Below are 22,016 nucleotides of genomic sequence, written 5' to 3'. Positions count from 1 at the left end.
GACTAGTAGCAACCCCATGGACTGCAGCCCACCAGGCTCCTCTGTCCATGCGATTTTCTAGGCAAGAGTACTGGAGTGGCTTGCCATTGCCTTATAGACCCGTGTAATTTTAGGAATTGAAAGGTGCTGCGGATGCTGATTGCAGCCATGAAATTAAAAGGCGCTTACTCCTTGGAAGGAAAGTTATGACCAACCTAGATAGTATATTAAAAAGCAGGGACATTACTTTGCCAACCAAGGTCTGTCTAGTCAAGGCTATGGTTTTTAAGTGGTCATGTATGGATGTGAGAGTTGGACTGTGAAGAAAGCTGATCGCTGAAGAATTGATGCTTTTGAACTGTGGTGTTGGAGAAGACTCTTGAGAGTCCCTTGGACTGCAAGGAGATCCAACCAGTCCATTCTAAAGGAGATCAATCCTGGGTGTTCATTGGAAGGACGGATGCTAAAGCTGAAATTCTAATACTTTGGCCACCTCATGCGACGAGTTGACTCACTGGAAAAGACCCTGATGCTGAGAGGGATTGCAGGCAGGAGGAGAAGGGGACGACAGAGAATGAGATGGCTGGATGGCATCACCGATTCGATGGACATGAGTTTGAGTGAACTCCAGGAGTTGGTGATGGACAGGGCGGCCTGGCGTGCTGTGATTCATGGGGTCGCAAAGAGTCGGACACGATTGAGCGACGGAACTGAACTGAACTGAAATTTGCTTAGCCCTGATCCTTCATCCAGCTAATTTTTGTTGAGTACATACTGATTGAGTAGTTGAAAAAGACATAGAGATGTTTGGGGGCAACCCAATATTTTGAACAGTTAAGAATAATGAGGAAGTTTAGATTTAGTAGATTAAAAATGTCTTTCATCATTTATTCTGTTTTTAAATGAGTGCTGCTGAGTAACTTAAGAATTACGAGCAAAGTATAAAGATGTTTTATGCTGAAGCTATGTATATACAGCACAGAAAGATCTAAAGATTTTTTTAGGATTATCATTAAGAATTTGATTCTAAAGCTGAGCTACCTGGGCTTCATTCTTGGGTCTACCACATACTAGCTATAAATTACTTCAGTTCAGTTCAATCGCTCAGTCGTGTCTGACTCTGTGACCCCATGAATCGCAGCACGCCGGGCCTCCCTGTCCATCACCAACTCCCGGAGTTCACCCAAACTCATGTTCTTTGAGTTGGTTATTCCATCCAGCCATCTCATCCTCTGTTGTCCCCTTTTCCTCCTGCCCCGAATCCCTCCCAGCATCAGGGTCTTTTCCAGTGAGTCAACTCTTCGCGTGAGGTGGCCAAAGTATTGGAGTTTCAGCTTCAGCATCAGTCCTTCCATTACTTAGTTCTGGGTAATTACTGAATCTCTATGTGTCTCAGGTTTCGTATTTATAAAATAGGGTTGATAATAATATGGAGTGTTGAAAGGTTTAAATGAGTTAGTATTTACAAAGCACTAAGGATTATATAGTGTATATATATACTGGCATATAGTAAGTGTTCAGTATATAGTATGTATATATATATAGTATATAGTAATTGTCTATATATAATATATAGTGTATATAGTATATAGTTATACAGTATATATATAGTATATAGTTCAGTATATAGTAATTGCTGCTGCTGCCACCATCACCACCCTTACTACTAGCACTGTTACTGAATTATAGAAGCATCTCCTGAGATGTGGGATGTGCCTGTGGAACTTCTAGTCAGACCTTACTAAGTCTTCATTTACTTAACATATAAGCTTCTTGTTTTAATAAGAAGCCCTGCATATCATTCTCTGCACCAAAGCATGATTTGCCTAGATTGTAACCACATCTGCAGGGTAATGAAGTATTTTGTTCTGGGGTTTTACTGTAGGAGCAATTTAAGAAATGGCAGAAGACCCATTAGCTTTTGGAATCTGTTCCTTTGAGACCAACTTGCTAGGAATCCATTTCCTGTCTTTTTAAAAAGAGTAAATTTATTTTCTTCATTGACGTCCTGTAAAGAAGATAATGGCAATTTGTATTTTGTGGAATATGTTTTAAAGTGGATTTAATTTTCCTTAGTAAACGCTTTTTAATAATGCATGCATGAATGAACTTTCTCTGTTGTCAGGTTGCTATCAAGATCATTGATAAGACCCAGCTGGATGAAGAAAACTTGAAGAAGATTTTCCGAGAAGTTCAAATTATGAAGATGCTTTGCCACCCCCACATTATCAGGCTTTACCAGGTAGGATCCCTAGTGGTGTAGCGTGGGGCAACAAAGAACCCAGGTGGTCACTTGTGTCTGTGGTTACTTCTAAAGAGAAGGTGGGTGGGTGAACATCTGCAACTTTTTTTTTCTATGTTCATATGTTCATCCTACTATTTCCCAACCCTATTATCCCCCAAGTCAGTACTTCAGTTTCCCCTGGGGATTTACTAGTAAGCTCTAGCTTACCTAGGTAAGCTTGGATGCCATTCTTAGAGTTGCACAGAAAGATTATTTAGAAGATGATGAGAACCTATTTATTTAGGTCAGAATCCTAAAGCAGAATGGGAAAACCAAAAGGAACAGAGAATTTGAAGAGATTAAAATAATATTAACTTTTACAGCATTGTTGAAATACCAGTGTCTGTGATCATTTTATGAATTATCACAAAGGATATTTTCAGTGTGGCTTGTTGTACCAGTCGAACCTATCTCCTTTCAACTCTAATAGGGTCCCAGACATAGTTTTCTAAGGTTGCACTTGATTACTTTGATAACCAGGAGATTGTGTATGTGTCCTCAGTACACATACACAGATGGATTCTTTACCATCTGAGCCACCACGGAAGCCCAACCAAGAGATTGACTCCGCATAATGGCAGAGTTTTCTATTCTACTTTACTTACCTTCCCAGGAAGCATGCATATTTCATGCCATCATCAAAAGTGATTCCCTAGCCTTACTGCAAAAGCAGTGAATCTAATGGCTGGAATTTTAAGCCAGATAGGAGAGGAGGACCTTGCCTTAGAAGGCGGGTAGAAGAGATATTTTGGGAGAGGTGGGGCTTTGGGGTGCTTCTCAAATTGCAGTGTGTTGGCAACCATGAGCCCTGCCTGTGCATGAGGCCAGCCCTGCTCACTGCTCTCTACCAGAACAGCCAACACCTCGTTCTGCAGGATGTGGCCACCCACTCAGTTTGTTTGCTGCTGTTAGTCTGCAGTAAATGGTTACTGGCCCAGACCTGGGATCATGTGTAAGAGTGGAAAGAGTACATCCGGGGCACAACAGGCAAACTTTCAGCCTGCTACTTTTATGGAAAAGAAAGCATGTCGTGATATTAATGTGTTTAAGACTATAGCGTTACGGCTCTTGCTGGCGTCACCTGCTCACGTCATGAAATGAATTAGATCAGTAGGAGCAGGATTGTTGAAATTTTATCACACAAAGTTATATTGAGCAACACCTCTGTTGTGCCTGAGAAGGAAACCCATGAAAGCTTCCTGGGGTTGCCTGAAGAGCTGTGTCTGCAAGTTCAGAGCTGCTGCTTCCTTCCTATCCTGACAGACAGTAAACTTCTTGACCTCACTTTTAAAAATAAATCATCTTTTAATAGTTGTAGAGCTCATTATAAAGGCTGACTTTCCTTAAGAAGGTAAACTTATAGGTATTACACTGAAATCTGCAAGTTTACCTTTCTTACCCAAGATTTCATTAGCCTTTCAGATTTATAGACTTTCAACCCTGGCTTTTAACATTGCCCTCTTTTAGGCTTTAATTTTGCTGTCTGGCAGCTAATATTGTTAATGGGAGATTCTGAGCTGCCAAGGTAAGTATGACTGTTGAATTGTCTTCATACAGCATTAAGGTAGTTTTTATGTCATTTGCTAAAGCTGCAGTCTCCTTCGGCTTCAAGAGTGAACCAAATTTAGATAACTATATAGGGAAGTTTTTGAACTCCTGAAAAGCTTAAAAATAAAAAAAATAAGAGTCTAAAGTTAAACACAACATTGTAAATCAATTCTACTTCAACAAAATTAAAAAAAAATAAAATTTACAGTCAATAAAGTGAAAGTGAAGTCGCTCAGTCGTGTCTGACTCTTTGCGACCCTGTGGACAGTAGCCTGCACCAGGCTCCTCCATCCATGGGATTTTCTAGGCAAGAGGACAGGAGTGGGTTGCCATTTCCTTCTCCAGGGAATCTCCCCGACCCAGGGATCGAACCCAGATCCCCCGCATTGATAGACAGACACTTTACCGTTTGAACCACCAGGGAAGTCGTAAAAGACCTGGTATAGAGGAGATATACAGTATGACACTTTTTTCTTGTTTTATTTTTCCTTAAAACTTACTTATGTTTCAGATACTTACTTTTTGTTACATGAGCCAACATACAGAGAGCTTGGAAGCAATGCATGTGACAGTGGGCTAGTAACACCAGTCTGCAGAGAGTTTTTAAGTTAAAGTAAGAAAAATGACAGTTGTTACATTGGAAAACTAATGTGCATACATACAATGGAGTACTATGAAACCATTTAAAAGAAGAAATAGGTCTATTGTTATAATGGTATTAATGTATAGACATGTTAAAAGTAAAATGACTAGGGAATGATTTGACAAAATAATTAACTGTCAAGTATAGAGGAAGTGTAGAACTGTATTGCCTACTTTGATAGTCACTAGCCGCACGTGGTTGTGTGTTAACATGTGGCTAGCATGAATGAGGAACTGGATTCTTACTTTTATTTAATATTAATTTAAATATAAAAACTGGAGCTGTTTACAATTAAAAGTGTTTGAAATAATATTGATAATAAAATATTAGAGTTAATTTCACCTTTTTCTTTTTACTTTTTTAATGTGCTACTAGAAAAGTTAAAATTGTATGTGAGACTCACATAGTATTTCTGTTGGATGCCACTACCCTAGAATGATATAAAATAAACTATTAGCAGAGTTTCCTCTGGGGAATAAAATGGAAGGGCTTAGACAGAGGAAAAACTTTGGTCTTTTGTTTATATACTCGGTATTTAAAGTGTTTATAATGAACATTTATACCTATATATTAATACTTTAATAAATATTTGACGAAAAAGGTAAAAAGGAAGAAGGAACTGACAACACACCACAAGTTTTTAGAAAAGCAGCAAAATAAAGACTAAGATTAAAATACAAATGAGTAGTTTATATCTTTGAGGCTGTTGAATGGAAGTTGTCGTTTCCATTTTTTAAAAAGCACAGCTATATGTAATATCGGTGTAGTTCTTAAGTGATTCCAGCTGTTCTCCCTAACTTTTATGTTGGTTGGGTTTTGGGAGGGACATTTTTGAGCTTCAAGTGATCAATGATCCAAAACTTCAAGTGACCAAATGTGAACTTTTTGGTTCTTGGCAGCATCTTTGTGTCGTTTTGTGGAGCTTAAAAGATTGCCGAATCCTGCTGGGACAATGCAAGGACTGTCTCTCTCAAGTAGTAAATATTTCCTACTTTTAAGAACTTGAAGGAATACCTGTTTCCCCCCTTCTTAATGACATTTATATCTGTTCCCTCCCAGCTCTGCAAGTTTGAAGTCTCCTTTAGGCAGAAATGATTATTAACATTTCACATGATGAAAGAAAGAGTTATTAGTTTCTCTTCCTGTGCTATCAGCCTGTCATTTGTGTCACTGTCATTTTCCTGCCTTTGCACCAGGTTATGGAGACAGAGCGGATGATTTATCTGGTGACAGAATATGCTAGTGGAGGGGAAATATTTGGTAAGTACATTTATTGCATTCTTTAAACAGCTATTGAGCATAGTATGGCAAACTTAAAATAGCTGTTCGATGCCTTTGTCACTTGAACAGCTGTCACTTGATGCTGTCCTTCAGTGCTGTCATTTTCTACTGACAAAGCAATGTTAATTATTTTTGAGTCACCTCTTAAAGTTCTCACCATCTTTGTTTCCTTAGCAAAGGTGGTTTGTTTGTTCCGGTCAGGTGTTGACAGCTGAGATTAAAGATCTTCAGAAACAAAACATTTCTCTGAACACGAGGGTCTTTCCTATTGCCAGATTCTAGTTGGGGTGACAATATGTGACAGAACCCCTTCAAATGTGGTGGGCCCCTGTTGTATATGAAAGTCTCTGAGAACAAACAGTCTCACCCTAATGCATTCTTTAACGTTTACTTAAATATGACATGTAACTAACTGTATTCCTTACCATGTGTTCACAGTTTCCTTGATGATTCTTGTAATTTAGGAGGTTTTTGTATTCAGTAACTGTTTTTTTTTGTTTTTCCTCTAACACTTAGCACAACATTAGAATTAAACTGGAGAATTTGTTACAAGGAAATATGTCATTTTGAGGTGGTAAAAACTGGCCCCCCTCAATTTTTCTTTTGGTAGCTGTGATAAATGGAGCCAAATAAAGACTAAAGTTTCAAACCTAGATTGACATGTCTTTTTATTTTTAAATTTTATTTCTTTTTGGCATGTGAATATAGGAAAAGGTTTCTTATGTATTTTAGATTTATCTAGTTTTTTAGATTTTGATTTGGTTTAAGTCTGGATGGTAAGAACTTTTTTAATTTTTAAAATATTGGCACTTGCTAAGTGCCTGCTGCTGCTACTGCTAAGTCGCTTCAGTCGTGTCCGACTCTGTGCGACCCTATAGACGGCAGCCCACCAGGCTCCCCCGTCCCTGGAATTCTCCAGGCAAGAACACTGGAGTGGGTTGCCATTTCCTTCTCCATGCTAAGTGCCTAATATATATTAAAAAGCATGAAATCACCATTAAGTGGCATTTTCTTATTAGTGACTGGTGAGTTGTGACTGAGAATTTTTTGGTATGTTAAACTGAAAGGTGATCATTTTTGTCTAATAATCTTCAAAATAAGTGAGTCTTTTTAAAAAGAGGTATCATTTCCTAATGACGTTTTCACTTGGCTTTGTATCTGCTTATGTATAATGGTAATCTTGGGAGCAAAGAGACCTTGTCATCTTAACATTCATAATAAAGAACCAAACACATTACACATCAGATCTACCTTGGCCCTTAGAAAATAGATTTCAAAAATACAGAAAAGATAACAATGCCCTGGTCATAGATTCTTTGTGGGAACATAGCTCATGGCATGAGAAAATAAAATAGTACTTCTCATGGTATTATTATAAAAGATCTGGAGGAGGAAGAAATTGCTGTTACCAAAAGAAATGACTGTACCTGCACAAGGATAGAAGTGTCTCATGAGGTCTAGTTTTTAAAAGTATATGTATCAGAGATGAAAGGATGGGTTTAATCTAGAATATGCGCTTTGGAGGCAGCTATACCTGGTTTTGAATCACATTGTTGCCACCTATATGCTTTTTTACTTGAATTCCAGGACTTACATTCATGGCCTATAAAGTCAGATCTGTGATATCTGCCTTGTAGTTGTGACAATTAAATGAGATAGCACATAGAGAGCCCTAGCACTTTGCTTCCTTTACCTCCATGTAATAGAACAAGTGGTTGATCGACTGCTGGCAGGGGAATGTGAGACACTCTGCTGCCCTCCCCAGTGAAACTGGTGAAAGTAATTTTAAAAAACCCCTAAACTCCAGCTATTTAAAGTCTCTGGAAATGGTTCTGAGGGTGAACAGCAACTGAAGAAACGTTTATTCAAGAACATCTATGAAAATTTGTTAAGAAATAAGAGAGCTTGTGGTCTTTAAGCCAGTGCTACTTCCTTCTACCCCTCTAGCCAACTCAGCAAGGGGGAGATTCCAACTCAGCAAGGTTACTCCAGCCAAGACCACAGCCCTGCCCTTTGGCCTCCCCCTTTTCACCTAGACTAATGGATTTCTTCCTGGAGGGACAGGACATAAACATTTCTCATCCTGCCCCGGCTACTTATTGCTGTTGCTAAGTCGTGGGTTAGAGCAGTTGAACAGTAAGGACTCCTTTGTCTGCCCAATTCATACTTGTAGAGTTTGGGTAAGGCACACTGAGAATACTGGGACCAAGCTCATTCTTGCTTTATGTTATAAACTAGTAGGTCATGTCAAGAGAGGCAAGCAGGGAGAATTTAGAATCTGAGCCCTTTCTCTCCAGTGAACTCTGCTCCTCGAGAGGGAACGTTACTCAAAGCTTTGCCATTGTCCCCATGCCTAGCTTCAGAGTCCTGGCTCAGAGATTTGTCCAGAGAGAGAAACAGACCATAACACATATAGTTCCTAATTTCTTCCCGTAGGAACTGACTTCATTTGCAACAGAGAATGAAGAAGTTTAAACCTGAAGGCACTCATAAAAACAGTGGAGGTTGTGGTAAAAGGCATTTCAGAGGAGATTTGAGCAGGCTAAACTATAAGCCAGCTAGTTTGCAAGCAAGAACCAGGGAATAGAACATCACAAGAGCCTTCTAAGGTCAGAAGAAAAATCAAACACTGATCTCAGAAACTGTTCCTTCAAAGGAACGAGAATTTGATTAGATGGTTTATAGACCAGTTTATGCTCTAAGGCATTGTTGAAAATAATACAGCAACCAGCCAGAATTTTTGGATTTTAACAGCTGGGCATGGGTTAAAGAAAGACAGGAAGAGAGCTCTACACAAACCATGGTGATCCAGTGATCTAATGGTAATTGTGGATGTAACAAGGATATGTGCCTCCCTGAGGAACAGCATCAGAAGCTGATCACTATGTATAGGGGAATTCAGTTCAGTTCAGTCGCTCACTCGTGTCCGATTCTTTGCGACCCCATGGACTGCAGCACGCCAGGCCTCCCTGTCCATTACCAACTGCCGGAGTTTACTCAAACTCATGTCCATTGAGTTGGTGATGCCATCCAACCATCTCATCTTCTGTCAGCCCCTTCTCCTTCTGCCTTCCATCTTTCCCAATCTTTCTCAGGGTCTTTTCAAATGAGTCAGCTCTTTGCATCAGGTGGCCAAAGTATTTCAGCTTCAGCATCAGCCCTTCCAATGAACACTCAGGACTGATCTCCTTTAGGATGGACTGGTAGGATCTCCTTGCAGTCCAAGGGACTCTTGAGTCTTCTCCAACACCACAGTTCAAAAGCATCAGTTCTTCAGTGCTCAGCTTTCTTTATACTCCCACTCTCACATCCATACATGACCACTGGAAAAACCATATCCTTGACTAGATGAACCTTTGTTGGCAAAGTAACATCTCTGCTTGTTAATATGCTGTCTAAGCTGGTCATAACTTTTCTCCCAAGGAGTAAGCGTCTTTTTATTTCATAGCTGCAGTCACCATCTGCAGTGATTTTGGAGCTCCCAAAAATAAAATCGATAACGTGATCACTGACCTAGAGCCAGACATCTTGGAATGTGAGGTCAAGTGGGCCTTAGAAAGCATCACTACGAACAAAGCTAGTGGTAGTGATGGAATTCCAGTTGAGCTATTTCAAATCTTGAAAGATGATGCTGTGAAAGTGCTGCACTCAATATGCCAACAAATTGGAAAACTCAGCAGTGGCCACAGGACTGGAAAAGGTCAGTCTTCATTCCAATCCCAAAGAAAGGGAATGCCAAAGAATGCTCAAACTACCGCACATTTGCACTCCTCTCACACGCTAGTAAAGTCACGCTCAAAATTCTCCAAGCCAGGCTTCAGCAATATGTGAACCGTGAACTTTCAGATGTTCAAGCAGGTTTTAGAGAAGGCAGAGGCACCAGAGATCAAATTGCCAACATCCGCTGGATCATGGAGAAAGCAAGAGAGTTAAAGAAAAACATCTATTTCTGCTTCATTGACTATGCCAAAGCCTTTGACTGTGTGGATCACAATAAACTGTGGAACATTCTGAAAGAGATGGGAATACCAGACCACCTGACCTGCCTCTTGAGAAACCTGTATGCAGGTCAGGAAGCAACAGTTAGAACTGGACATGGAACAACAGACTGGTTCCAAATAGGAAAGGGAATACGACAAGGTTGTATATTGTCACCCTGCTTATTTAACTTATATGCAGAGTCCATCATGAGGAACGCTGGGCTGGAAGAAGCACAAGCTGGAATCAAGATTGCTGGGAGAAATATCAATAATCTCAGATATGCAGATGACACTACCCTTATAGCAGAAAGTGAAGAGGAACTCAAAAGCCTCTTGATGAAAGTGAAAGAGGAGAGTGAAAAGGTTGGCTTGAAGCTCAACATTCAGAAAACTAAGATCATGGCATCTGGTCCCATCACTTCATGGGAAATAGATGGAAAAACAGTGGAAACAGTGTCAGACTTTATTTTTTTGGGCTCCAAGATCACTGCAGATGCTGATTGCAGCCATGAAATTAAAAGACGCTTACTCCTTGGAAGGAAAGTTATGACCAACCTTGATAATATATTAAAAAGCAGAGACATTACTTTGCCAACAAAGGTCCGTCTAGTCAAGGCTATGGTCTTTCCCGTGGTCATGTATGGATGTGAGAGTTGGACTGTGAAGAAAGCTGATCGCCGAAGAATTGATGCTTTTGAACTGTGGTGCTGGAGAAGACTCTTGAGAGTCCCTTGTACCACAAGGAGATCCAACCAGTCCATTCTAAGGGAGATCGATCCTGGGTGTTCATTGGAAGGACTGATGCTAAAGCTGAAACTGCAATACTTTGGCCACCTCATGCGAAGAGTTGACTCACTGGAAAAGACTCTGATGCTGGGAAAGGTTGGGGGCGGGAGGAGAAGGGGACAACCGAGAATGAGATGGCTGGATGGTATCACCGACTCTGTGGACATGAGTTTGAGTGAACTCAGGGAGTTGGTGATGGATAGGGAGGCCTGGCGTGCTGTGATTCATGGGGTCGCGGAGAGTCGGACACGACTGAGTGACTGAACTGAACTGAACTGAACTGAAAAATAAAATCTGCCACTGTTTCCACTGTTTCTCCATCTATTTGCCATGAAGTGATGGGACCAGATGCCATGATCTTTGTTTTCTGAATGTTGAGCTTTAAGCCAACTTTTTCACTTTTTCCTCTTTCACTTTCATCAAGAGGCTTTTTGGTTCTTCACTTTTTGCCATAAGGGTGGTGTCATCTGCATATCTTAGGTTATTGATATTTCTCCCGGCAATCTTGATTCCAGCTTGTGCTTCCTCCAGCCCATTGTTCCTCATGAACATGTTCCTTATATTAACTGCGTATAAGTTAAATAAGCAGGGTGACAATATGTAGCCTTGATGTACTCCTTTTCCTATTTGAAACCAGTCTGTTGTTCCATGTCCAGTTCTAACTGTTGCTTCCTGACTGGCATACAGATTTCTCAAGAGGCAGGTCAGGTGGTCTGGTATTCCCATCTCTTTAAGAATTTTCCACAGTTTGTTGTGATCCTCACAGTCAAAGGCTTTGGCATAGCCAATAAAGCAGAAATAGATGTTTTTCTTTAACTCTCTTGCTTCTTCAATGATCCAGCAGATGTTGGCAGTTTGGTCTCTGGTTCCTCTGCCTTTTCTAAAATCAGCTTGAACAGCTGGAAGTTCATGGTTCATGTATTGTTGAAGCCTGGCTTGGAGAATTTTGAGCATGACTTTACTAGCATGTGAGATGAGTGCAATTATGTGGTAGTTTGAGCATTCTTTGGCATTGCCTTTCTTAGGGATTGGAATGAAAACTGACTTTTTCCAGTCCTGTGGCCACTACTGAATTTTCCAAATTTGCTGGCATATTGAGTACAGCACTTTCATAGCATCATCTTTAAAGATTTGAAATAGCTCAACTGGAGTTCCATCACCTCCACTAGCTTTGTTCATAGTGATGCTTCCTAAGGTCCACTTGACTTCACATTCCAGGATGTCTGGCTCTTGGTAATTGATCACACCATCGTGATTATCGGGATCGTGAAGATCTTTTTTGTCCAGTTCTTCTGTGTATTCCTGCCACCTCTTCTTAATATCTTCTGCTTCTGTTAGGTCTAAACCATTTCTGTACTTTATTGAACCCATCTTTGCATGAAATGTTCCCTTGGTATCTCTAATTTTCTTGAAGAGCTCTCTTGTCTTTCCTATTCTGTTGTTTTCCTCTATTTCTTTGCAATGATTGCTGAAGAAGGCTTTCTTATTTCTCCTTGCTGTTCTTTGGAACTCTGCATTCAAATGGGTATATCTTTCCTTTTCTCCTTTGCTTTTTGCTTCTCTTCTTTTCACAGCTATTTGTAAGGTCTCCTCAGACAACAATTTTGCTTTTTCGCATTTCTTTTTCTTAGGGATGGTCTTGCTCCCTGTCTCCTGTACAATGTCACGAACCTCCATCCATAGTTCATCAGGCACTCTGTCTATCAGATCTAGTCCCTTAAACCTATTTCTCAGTTCCACTGTCTAATTGTAAGGGATTTGATTTAGGGGAATAAACTTCCCCTAAGTTTAGGGGATTTGATTTGTATAGGGGAATAAACTTCACTAAAACAATCCAGTCAGTCACTAAACGAATAAACAGATAACAATAACATGCTCCAGAAGGGTAGATTAGAGCCCCTAGAGGTGCCAGAATGTACTATGTAAAACATCTATGTTCCAACAACAGCAAACTGTGAAGCATGTAAAGAAACAGGAAAGTATGACCCTTATAGTGAAAAAAAAGCAGGCCACTGAAACTGCCTGTCAGAGTGATGATATTTATTAAGAAAAGACTTTAAAGTAGCCATAATGGAAATGTTCACAGACTTAAAGGAACTCACAATTAAAGTGGTAAAAGAAGATGATTACAGGGTCACATCAAATAAGAATTTCAGTAAAAAGGTAGAAATTATAAAAAATAATTGAAAGAAATTATGGAATTGAACAGTAAAATAACTAAAATGTATCAGAGAGACTTAACTATAGATATGAACTTGCAGAACAGGAAGTGAATTTGTAGATAGATAGGCATGTTATGGGGCTTCCCAGGTGGCACTAGTGGTGAAGAACCCACCTGCCAATGCAGGAGATGTAAGAGACGTGGGCTCAATCCCTGGGTTGGGAAGATGCCCTGGAGGAGGGCATGGTAACCCACTCCAGTATTCTTGCCTGGAGAATCCCATGGACACAGGAGCCTAGTGGGCTATAGTCCATAGGGTCGCAAAGAGTTGGACATGACTGAAGCGACCTAGCATGCACGCATACAGGCTTGTTTATGCAAGTTGCAGAACAAAGAGAAAAATGAATTAAAAACAATGAACAGACCTTGAGAGAAATGAGAGGTACGATCAAATGCTCCAACATATGTATAATGGGAGAACCAAAAGAAGAGAGAAAGGAGCAGAAAAAATATGCAAGAAAGTAATGACTGTAACCTTCACAAATTCATTGAAAAACAGTAACCTACATATCTAGGAATTTCTTCAAAATCCATTTAGCAGTAAACACAAAGAGGTCCACAAACAGATATATCGTAATAAATATAATGGAAGTTAAAGACAGGTATTGAAAGCATCAAGAGAAAAATGATGCATCACTTAAAGGCAATTCCTTAAGTTTTGATAGTAGACTTTTCAGCAGGAATGATGGAGGCCAGACGGCAATAGGATAACATTTGTAAAGTGCTGAAAGAAAAAAAAAAAAAAACATAGCTGTTAACTAAAATCCTATATCCAGTAAACCTGTATTTCAAAAATGAAGGCAAAGTAGAGTTTCTCGGATAATCAAGCACTGAGGGGTTTTGTTGCTGACAGAGCCACATTATAAGAAATGCTAAAGGAAGTTCTTCAAGGTAAAAGCAGATGACCTCACATGGTAATTTGAGTTCATTCAAGAAAAAAAGGGTACCAATAAATGTCATGTAATCATAAAAGACAAAAGTGATACATACTTTCTGCTTTTTTCTCTTAATGTATTTAAAAATAAATATGAAATACATTATTAAGGCTATAGTGTAATATATTTGTCAATAGCAGCACAATGGAGGTGGTGTGTGTGTGAGAAAAACTGCATTAGGCTAAGGAAGTCATTATAGATGGCACAGAAATACTTATAGTGGTGTATTGTTGGATTTGTAACATTAATCAATGTAATTTTATTGTAAAAGTACTAGAAAAGAGGGTAAAAGAAATGACACTATAAAGGAGAAACACTTCTATATAATCATCAAAATTAAGCTGGTATAAATCAGAACCTCATTTGAGTAAGATAAAATATACATGCTAAACACTGAAGTAGTCACTTAAAAAAATACCCTCAAAAATTGCAATGCAAAAGTCATTAAAGAAATTGAAATGTTTTGTTAGAAAATATTCACTTAGTGCTGAAGAAAGCAGTAATGAAGAACAGAATAAAATAGACAAACTATATGGGAAACAAAAGGTAAAATAGCAGATGTAAATCCATTATCATTAATTACATTAAGTGTAAATGGGTGGGATAATGTAAATCAAAGGCAATGATTGTTAAACTGAATAAAAACACATGGTCTATTGTGTGCTATCTACAAGAAACATACTTTAAAGATACCAATAAACTGAAAGTAAAAGGATGGAAAATGTTATATAATGCAAATAGCAGTGATAAAAAAGCTGGAATGGCTATGTTGATATCAGATAAAATAGACTTTAAACACAAAAGACTTTGTTTTTCTACTTACTAGAGATAAAGAGGGATATGATGAGAAGGTGATACGTTAGTAAGCTATAACAGTTATAAATGTATGTGTCTAATAACAGGGCACCAAAATATATCAAACAACAACTGGCAGAAATGAAGGAAGAGATAGTCAGTGACAACAGTTGAAAGCTTCAATACCCTCCTTGCAATAATGGATAGGAAAGTTAGGCAGAAGATCAACAAGGAAAAAATAAGACTTGGTCGACCAATACCCAACTATACCTAACAGATACTGATAGAATACTCCATCTAATAGCAATACAATATACATGCTTATCAAGAAAACCCAGGACATTCTCAAGGACAGACCATATACTAGGCCATAAGGCAAACCTCCATAGAATTTAAACTTATTCAGTTTTAGTAGTAATACAAAATGTTTTATAGCCACAATGGAATGAAATTAGAAATGAATAGTAGGAAAATTTGGGGAACTCACAAATATGTGAAATTTAAACAGTGTATTTTAAAGTAAGCAATGAGTCAAAGAATAAGTCAAAAGCAAATTCAGAAAGTACTTTGAGATGAATGAAAATAAGGACATTTCAGAACCTGTGGATTGCAACTAAAAGGATGCTTAGAGGGAAGTTTATAACTAAAATGCCTATAGTTAGAAAGATCAATTACTTAGTCTCCTACTTTAAGACAATGAAAGAGTAAGAGCACCCCAAACCTAAAACAAGCTGAAGGAAGGGAATAATAATTATAGCAGAAGTTAATGAAAGAATAGAAAAAAATAGAGAAAATCAATGAAACCAAAAGCTGGTTCTTTGAAATGGTCAACGAAATTGGCAGATCTTTAGTTAGATTGACCAAGCAAAAAATGGAACACTCAAATTATTAGAATCATAAATTAAAGAAGAGATATTACTAATCATCCTAAATTAATAACAATTGTAAAGGATACTTGAGTAATTATATATCCACAAATCATATAACTTAGATAAAATGGACAAATTCCTAGAAAGATACAAACTATTGAAACTGACTCAAGAGATACACAGTCTGAATATATCTATATCAAGTGAAGAGATTGAAGCAGGAATCAAAAACCACACATAAAAAAGTCCATGTCCAGAGGGCATCACTGCTGAACTTTACCAAATATTTAAAAAGAATTACTAATAACAGCAAACTTTCACAAACTTCTAAAAAATAGAAGAGGAGATGTACTTGATGTGTGTATACTTGATACTTGACATATACCTGATACCAATACCAGACAGACATCACAAGGCAAAAAAAACCACAACACTACAGACCAGTATCTCTTATGAATATGGTTGCAAAATTCTTCAAAAGGATAGTTACAAGCAAAATCTGGCAGTGTATAAGAAGAATTATACAGTGTGACCAAGTGGAATTTATTTACTTGTAAGGAATGCAAGGTTGGTTCACCATATCAGAATTCATGAATATAATCAGTTCAGTTCAGTTGCTCATCATGTCCGACTCTTTGTGACCCCATAGACTGAAGCATGCCAGGCTTCCCTGTCCATCACCAACTCCTGGAGCTTGCTCAAACTCGTTTTCATCAAGTTGGTGATGCCATCCAACCATCTTGTCCTCTGTTGTCCCCTTCTCCTCCTGCTTTCAGTCTTTCCTAGCATCAGGGTCTTTTCCAGTGGGTCAGTTCTTTGCATCAGGTGGCTGAAGCTTTGGAGCTTCAGCTTCAACATCAGTCCTTCCAATGAATATTCAGGACTGATTTCTTTAGGATTGACTGGTTTGATTTCCTTGCAGTCCAAGGGACTCTCAAGAGTCTTCAACAACCACAGTTCAAAATCATCAGTTTTTCAGTGCTCAACTTTCTTTATGGTCCAGCTCTCACATCCATACATGACTGTTGGATATACATGAATGTAATATATATCAATAAAAGAAAACATAAGATAACGTGATCATCTCCCATGCATCTATGCCCAACCTATGTCAAAAGAGGCAAGAGTATACAATGGAGAAAAGATAGTCTCTTTAATAAGTCAGGCTGGGAAAGCTGGACGGCTGCATATAAAAGAATGTAATTAGAACATTTTCTAACAGCCTACACGAAAATAAACTCAGAATAGATCAAAGACCTAAATATAAGGCCATACACTATAAAACTGAGAGGAACACATAGGCAGTATACTCTTTGACATAAATCACGGCAAGTTTTTTTGATCCTCCTTCTAGAGTAATGAGAATAAAAACAAAAATAAATAGGACCTAATTAAACTGAAAAGCTTCTGGACAGCAAAGGAAACCATACACAAAACATGAAGACAACCCACAGGCTGGGAGAAAATGTTTGCAAACAAAGCACCCAACAGGAGATTAATCTCCAAAATATACAAACAACTCATGCAGCTGTGTGTCAAAAAAACCAAACAACCCAATAAAAAAAAGTGATCAGAAGATCTAAATGGACATTTCTCCAAAGAAGACATATAGATGGCCAAAAAAGCACATGAAAAGATGCTCAACATTACTGATTATAAGAGAAATGCAAATTGAAACTACAGTGAGGTGTCACCTCATACTGGTCACAATGGCCGTCATCAAAAAGTCTATGAACAATAAATGCTGGAGAGGGTGTGGCGAAAAGGGAACACCCCTACACTGTGCTGGGGATGTAAATTGGTACAAACACAATGGAGAACAGGATGGAAGTTCCTTAAAAATCTAAAAATAGAATTGCAGTATGATCCAGGACTCCCACTCCTGGGCATATATCCAGAGAAAACTAATGTGAAAGGATACATGCACCCCAGTGATTATTGCAGCACTAGTTACAATACATGGAAGCAACATAAATGTCCATCAACAGAGGAATGGGTAAAGAAGATGTGGTACGTATATACAGTGGACTATTACTCAGCCATAAAAAGAATGAAATAATGCCATGTGTAGCAACATGGATGAGTGGTTAGTCATCAGTATGTTTAACGATGAAAGAATAGGTTTAAGGGTGAAACCCTTCATATAAGTTGAAAATGAGGCCACAAAATATGAAAAAGCCAATGTTGATGAGAGACGATTGTGGTATGGCAAAAAAACACCACGATATTGTAAAGTAATTATCCTCCAATTAAAATAAATAAATATTTAAAAAGCCAAGGAAAATAGAAATTTTAAAAAGTAGTAGTGTTAAATGCAGTAGAAAAGTCAACTACTATAAGGACCGAAAAGTAACTTCTGACTTTGTGATGATGTTCTCAGTATTCTTAAAGAATACTTCACTAGTGTAGTAAGAATAGAAATCAGAATGTAATGGGGTGAGCTATGAGTGCATAAATGTTATATAATAACTCAATTCTAAAATACATATTGACATAATCATTGAAAATAAATAAAAGTGATGGTCAACAAAAGAGTCTGAAATGCAGTACTTGGGTGCAATCTCAAAAATAACAGAAGGATCTCTGTTCGTTTCCAAGGCAAACCATTCTGTATCACAATAATACAAGTCTGTGCCCCAATCACTAATGCCAAAGAAGCTGAAGTTAAATGGTTCTATGATCACCTACAAGACTTTCTGGAACTAACACCAAAAAAATATCCTTTTCATCATAGGGGACTGGAATGCAAAAGCTGGAGGTCAAGCAGTACCTGGAGTAATAGGCGAGTTTGGCTTTGGAGTACTAAATGAAGGAGGGCAAAGGCTAACTGAGTTTTGCCAAGAGAACACACTGGTCATAGCAAATAGCCTCTTCCAACAACATAGGAGATAACTCTAAACTTGGACATCACCATATGGTCAATACTGAAATGAGATTGATTATATTCTTTGCAGCCAAAGCTCTATACAGTCAGCAAAAACAAGACTGGGAGCTTACTGTGGCTCAGATCATGAACTCTTTATTGCAAAATTCAGACTTAAATTGAAGAAAGTAGGGAATACCACTAGAACATTCAGGTATGACCTAAATCAAATCCCTTATGATTATACAGTAGAAGTGACAGATAGATTCAAGGGGTTAGATCTGATGGACAGAGTGCCTGAAGAACTATGGGAGGAGGTTCATGACATTGTACAGGAGGTGATGATCAAGACCATCCCCAAGAAAGAGAAATGCAAAAAGGCAAAATGATTGTCTAAGGAGACTTTACAGATAGCTGAGAAAAGAAGAGAAGCTAAAGGCAAAGGAGAAAAGGAAATATATATCCATCTGAATGCAGAGTTCCAAAGAATAGCAAGGAGAGATATTAAGTCTTCCTCAGTGAGCAGTGTAGAAAAACAGAGGAAAACAATAGAATGGGAAAGACTAGAGATCTCTTCAAGAAAATTAGAGATAACAAGGGAACATTTCATGCAAAGATGAGCTCAATAAAGGACAGGAATGGTATGGACCTAACAGAAGCAGAAGATATTAAGAAGAGGTGGCAGGAATACACAGAAGAACTATACAAAGCAGATCTTCATGACCCAGATAACCACGATGGTGTGATCACTCACCTAGAGCAAGACATCCTGGAATGTGAAGTCAAGTGGGCCTTAGCAAGCACCACTATGAACAAAGCTAGTGGAGGTGATGGAGTTCCCATTGAGCTATTTTAAATCCTAAAAGATGATGCTGTGAAAGTGCTGCACTCAATATGCCAGCAAATTTGGAAAACTCAGCAGTGGCCACAGACTGGAAAAGGTCAGTCTTCATTCCAATCCCAAAGAAAGGCAATGCCAAAGAATGCCCAGACTACCGCACAATTGCACTAATCTCACAGGCTAGCAAAGTAATGCTCAAAATTCTCCAAGCCAGGATTCAACAGTACATGAACCAACAACTTCCAGATGTGCAAGCTGGTTTTAGAAAAGGCAGAGGAACCAGAGATTAAGTTGCCAACATCCATTGGATCATCAGGAAAGCAAGAGAGTTTCAGAAAAACATCTACTTCTGCTTTATTGACTATACCAAAGCCTTTGACTGTGAGGATCACAACAAACTGTGGAAAATTCTTAAAGAGATGGGAATACCAGACCACCTGACCTGCCTCTTGAGAAATCTGTATACAGGTCAGGAAGCAACAGTTAGAACCAGAATTGGAACAATGGACTGGTTCCAAATTGGGAAAGGAGTATGTCAAGGCAGTATATTGTCACCCTGCTTATTTAACTTCCATGCAGAGTACATCTTGCGAAATGCCAAGCTGGATGCAGCATAAACTGGCATTAAGATTGCCGGGAAAAATATCAATAACCTCAGATATACAGATAACACCACCCTTATGGTAGAAAACAGAGAGGAACTAAAGAGCCTCTTGATGAAAGTGAAAGAGGAGAGTGACAAAGCTGGCTTAAAACTCAACATTCAAAAAACTATGATCATGGCATCCTGCCCCATCACTTCATGGCAAATAGACGGGGAAACAATGGAAACAGTGACTGACTTTATTTTCTTGAGCTCCAAAATCTCTGCAGATGGTGACTACAGCAATGAAATTAAAAGATGCTTGCTTCTTGGAAGAAAAGCTATGACAAACCCAGATAGCATATTAAAAAGCAGAGACATTACTTTGCCGACAAAGTTCTGTCTAGTTAAGTGAGTGAAGTCGCTCAGTCATGTCTGACTCTTTTTGACCCCATGGATGGAGGTAGCCAATCAGGCTCCTCTGTCCATGGGATTTTCCAGGCAAGGGTACTGGAGTGGGTTGCCATTTTCTTCTTCAAAGCTGTGGTTTTTCCAGTAGTCGTGTATGGAATGTGAGAGTTGGACCATAAAGAAAGCTGAATGCCAAAAAATTGATGCTTTTGAACTGTGGAGTTGGAGACGACTCTTCTAGAGGCCCTTGGACTGTAGGGCGATCAAACCAGTCAATCCTAGAGGATATCAGTCCTGAATATTCATTGGAGGGACTGATGCTGAAGCTAATGCTGCCGTACTTTGGCCATCTGATGCGAAGAACTGATTCATTGGAAAAGACCCCGATGCTGGGAAAGACTGAAGGCAGGAGGGGAAGGGGATGACAGGATGAAATGGTTGGATGGCATGACCATCTTGATGGACATGAGTTTGAGCAAGCTTTGGGATTTGGTGATGGACAGGGAGGCCTGGTGCATTGCAGTCCACGGGGTCACAAAGAGTTGGGCACGACTGAGCAACTGAACTTAACTGAAAAGTGATAGTATCAGAGTCAAGAATATCTTCTCTCCAACGAATAAATATAAAACTAAATAGTCAGAAACACTCATTTAGGATTCTGTAAATGAACAAATAGCAAACATCAAATTGAGAAGCTTAATTTGTGAAAAGCTTTTAGCTTGTGATAAGAACAGTGGGAGGCTTGGCTTTCTTGCCTGAGCCCCTGCATCTTTCACCTCTTCCTCTAGGGGAAATGGTGTGATCAAGGGTGGGCTGGCCTTAAGACTAGCATCTTTGTTGCCAGAGGCAGCTGACTTGATTTGGAATGAAAGACAAAAAACCCATGCTCAGTTGTGTTGTCAGTGAAAATAATAATTTTGGTAGAAAACGGATGTAGGGGACTCAAAGCCTTGCTAGCTAGTGATTGTGGCCTTGCTAGGGGTGAGCAGCAGTATGGCCCACTAGCCAGTAATCTAGGAGGGAGACCTTGTTACTGAGAGAACCATAACAGGGTAGGATACCCTTCTCCATTCATCTCTGGTTTACTAGGGGACTGGCATCTATTAGCAAGTCCTGAGAGAGCCCAGCAAAGTTTATAGCTGAGGCTGACTTTGAAACTTTCTGAACTTTGAGTGAACTCCTGAATCCACCAATAAATTTGTCAGCAGAAAGTGAAAGGTCTACCGTCTTGACGACTAAGTGGTGTAGACATAGGAATGACCTCCAGGAAGCCATCCTAAAAAATAAAAGCAAGAACTTTAAAAATTAGCAGAGATATCAATGGCTACATACCACAGAGAGACAGATTCTCAAATTAACCCTCTTATTTCTTAGAGGGTTACTAAAAAAAACAAGGATGAGCAACAGGAGCAATAATCCTCAGGGGGAAAATTAATAATCTAGAATTGGTTAAATATATTATCTATAATACACACTTTTATTTAAAAAAATTTTCAGGGGAGTGGAATTGATTGAAGGCAGTGAAAAAGTAGACTTCAGTTGTATGTGAGTAGTAGAAATGCAAATGTATAACATGATAAATTAACATTGTTATATGTTATGTGTGAAAGTTGTTAAGACTTAAATCCTGAGTTCTCATGACTAAACATTGTATTTTCTAATTTTTAATTTTGTGTCTATATGACTCTATATGAGATGGTGAGTGTTCACTAACATTACTGTGGTAATCATTTCCTGATGCACGCAAGTCAAATCATGGTTCTGTACACCTTAAACTTATATAGAGCTACATGTCAGTTATACCGCAATAAAACTGAAAGGGACTGTGGCTGATCCATGTTAAAGTATGGCAGAAACCAACACAATATTATGGAGCAATTATTCTTCAATTAAAAATAAATTTTATAATTTCCTTAAAAAAACTTGAAAGCGGGAGAAAAGAAAACCTGGGAATATGTGATCAAAAATTAGAAAAAAAAATAGTCAATGGAAATTTT

The 22,016-nt window shown here is 38.7% G+C and overlaps 1 protein-coding gene across 4 annotated transcripts in view; it reads left to right on the top strand.

Annotated features, from left to right (window-relative positions):
- Positions 1-22,016, top strand: part of SIK3 (SIK family kinase 3) — a 280,096-nt gene that overhangs the window by 155,902 nt on the left and 102,178 nt on the right. For all 4 annotated transcript variants that reach the window (XM_055423075.2, XM_055423073.2, XM_055423074.2 and 1 more), the window contains exons 2-3: positions 2,105-2,221; positions 5,651-5,714. In XM_055423075.2, coding sequence (XP_055279050.2) covers positions 2,105-2,221; positions 5,651-5,714 — 181 coding nt within the window. The remainder of the gene's footprint in view (positions 1-2,104; positions 2,222-5,650; positions 5,715-22,016) is intronic.

The sequence above is a fragment of the Moschus berezovskii genome, chromosome 14, assembly GCF_049115385.1.
Source record: "Moschus berezovskii isolate FMDL1 chromosome 14, NW_MosBer_1.0, whole genome shotgun sequence".
NCBI classification, from domain to species: Eukaryota; Metazoa; Chordata; class Mammalia; order Artiodactyla; family Moschidae; genus Moschus; species Moschus berezovskii.
This window is presented reverse-complemented; position numbering and strand designations above follow the sequence as displayed.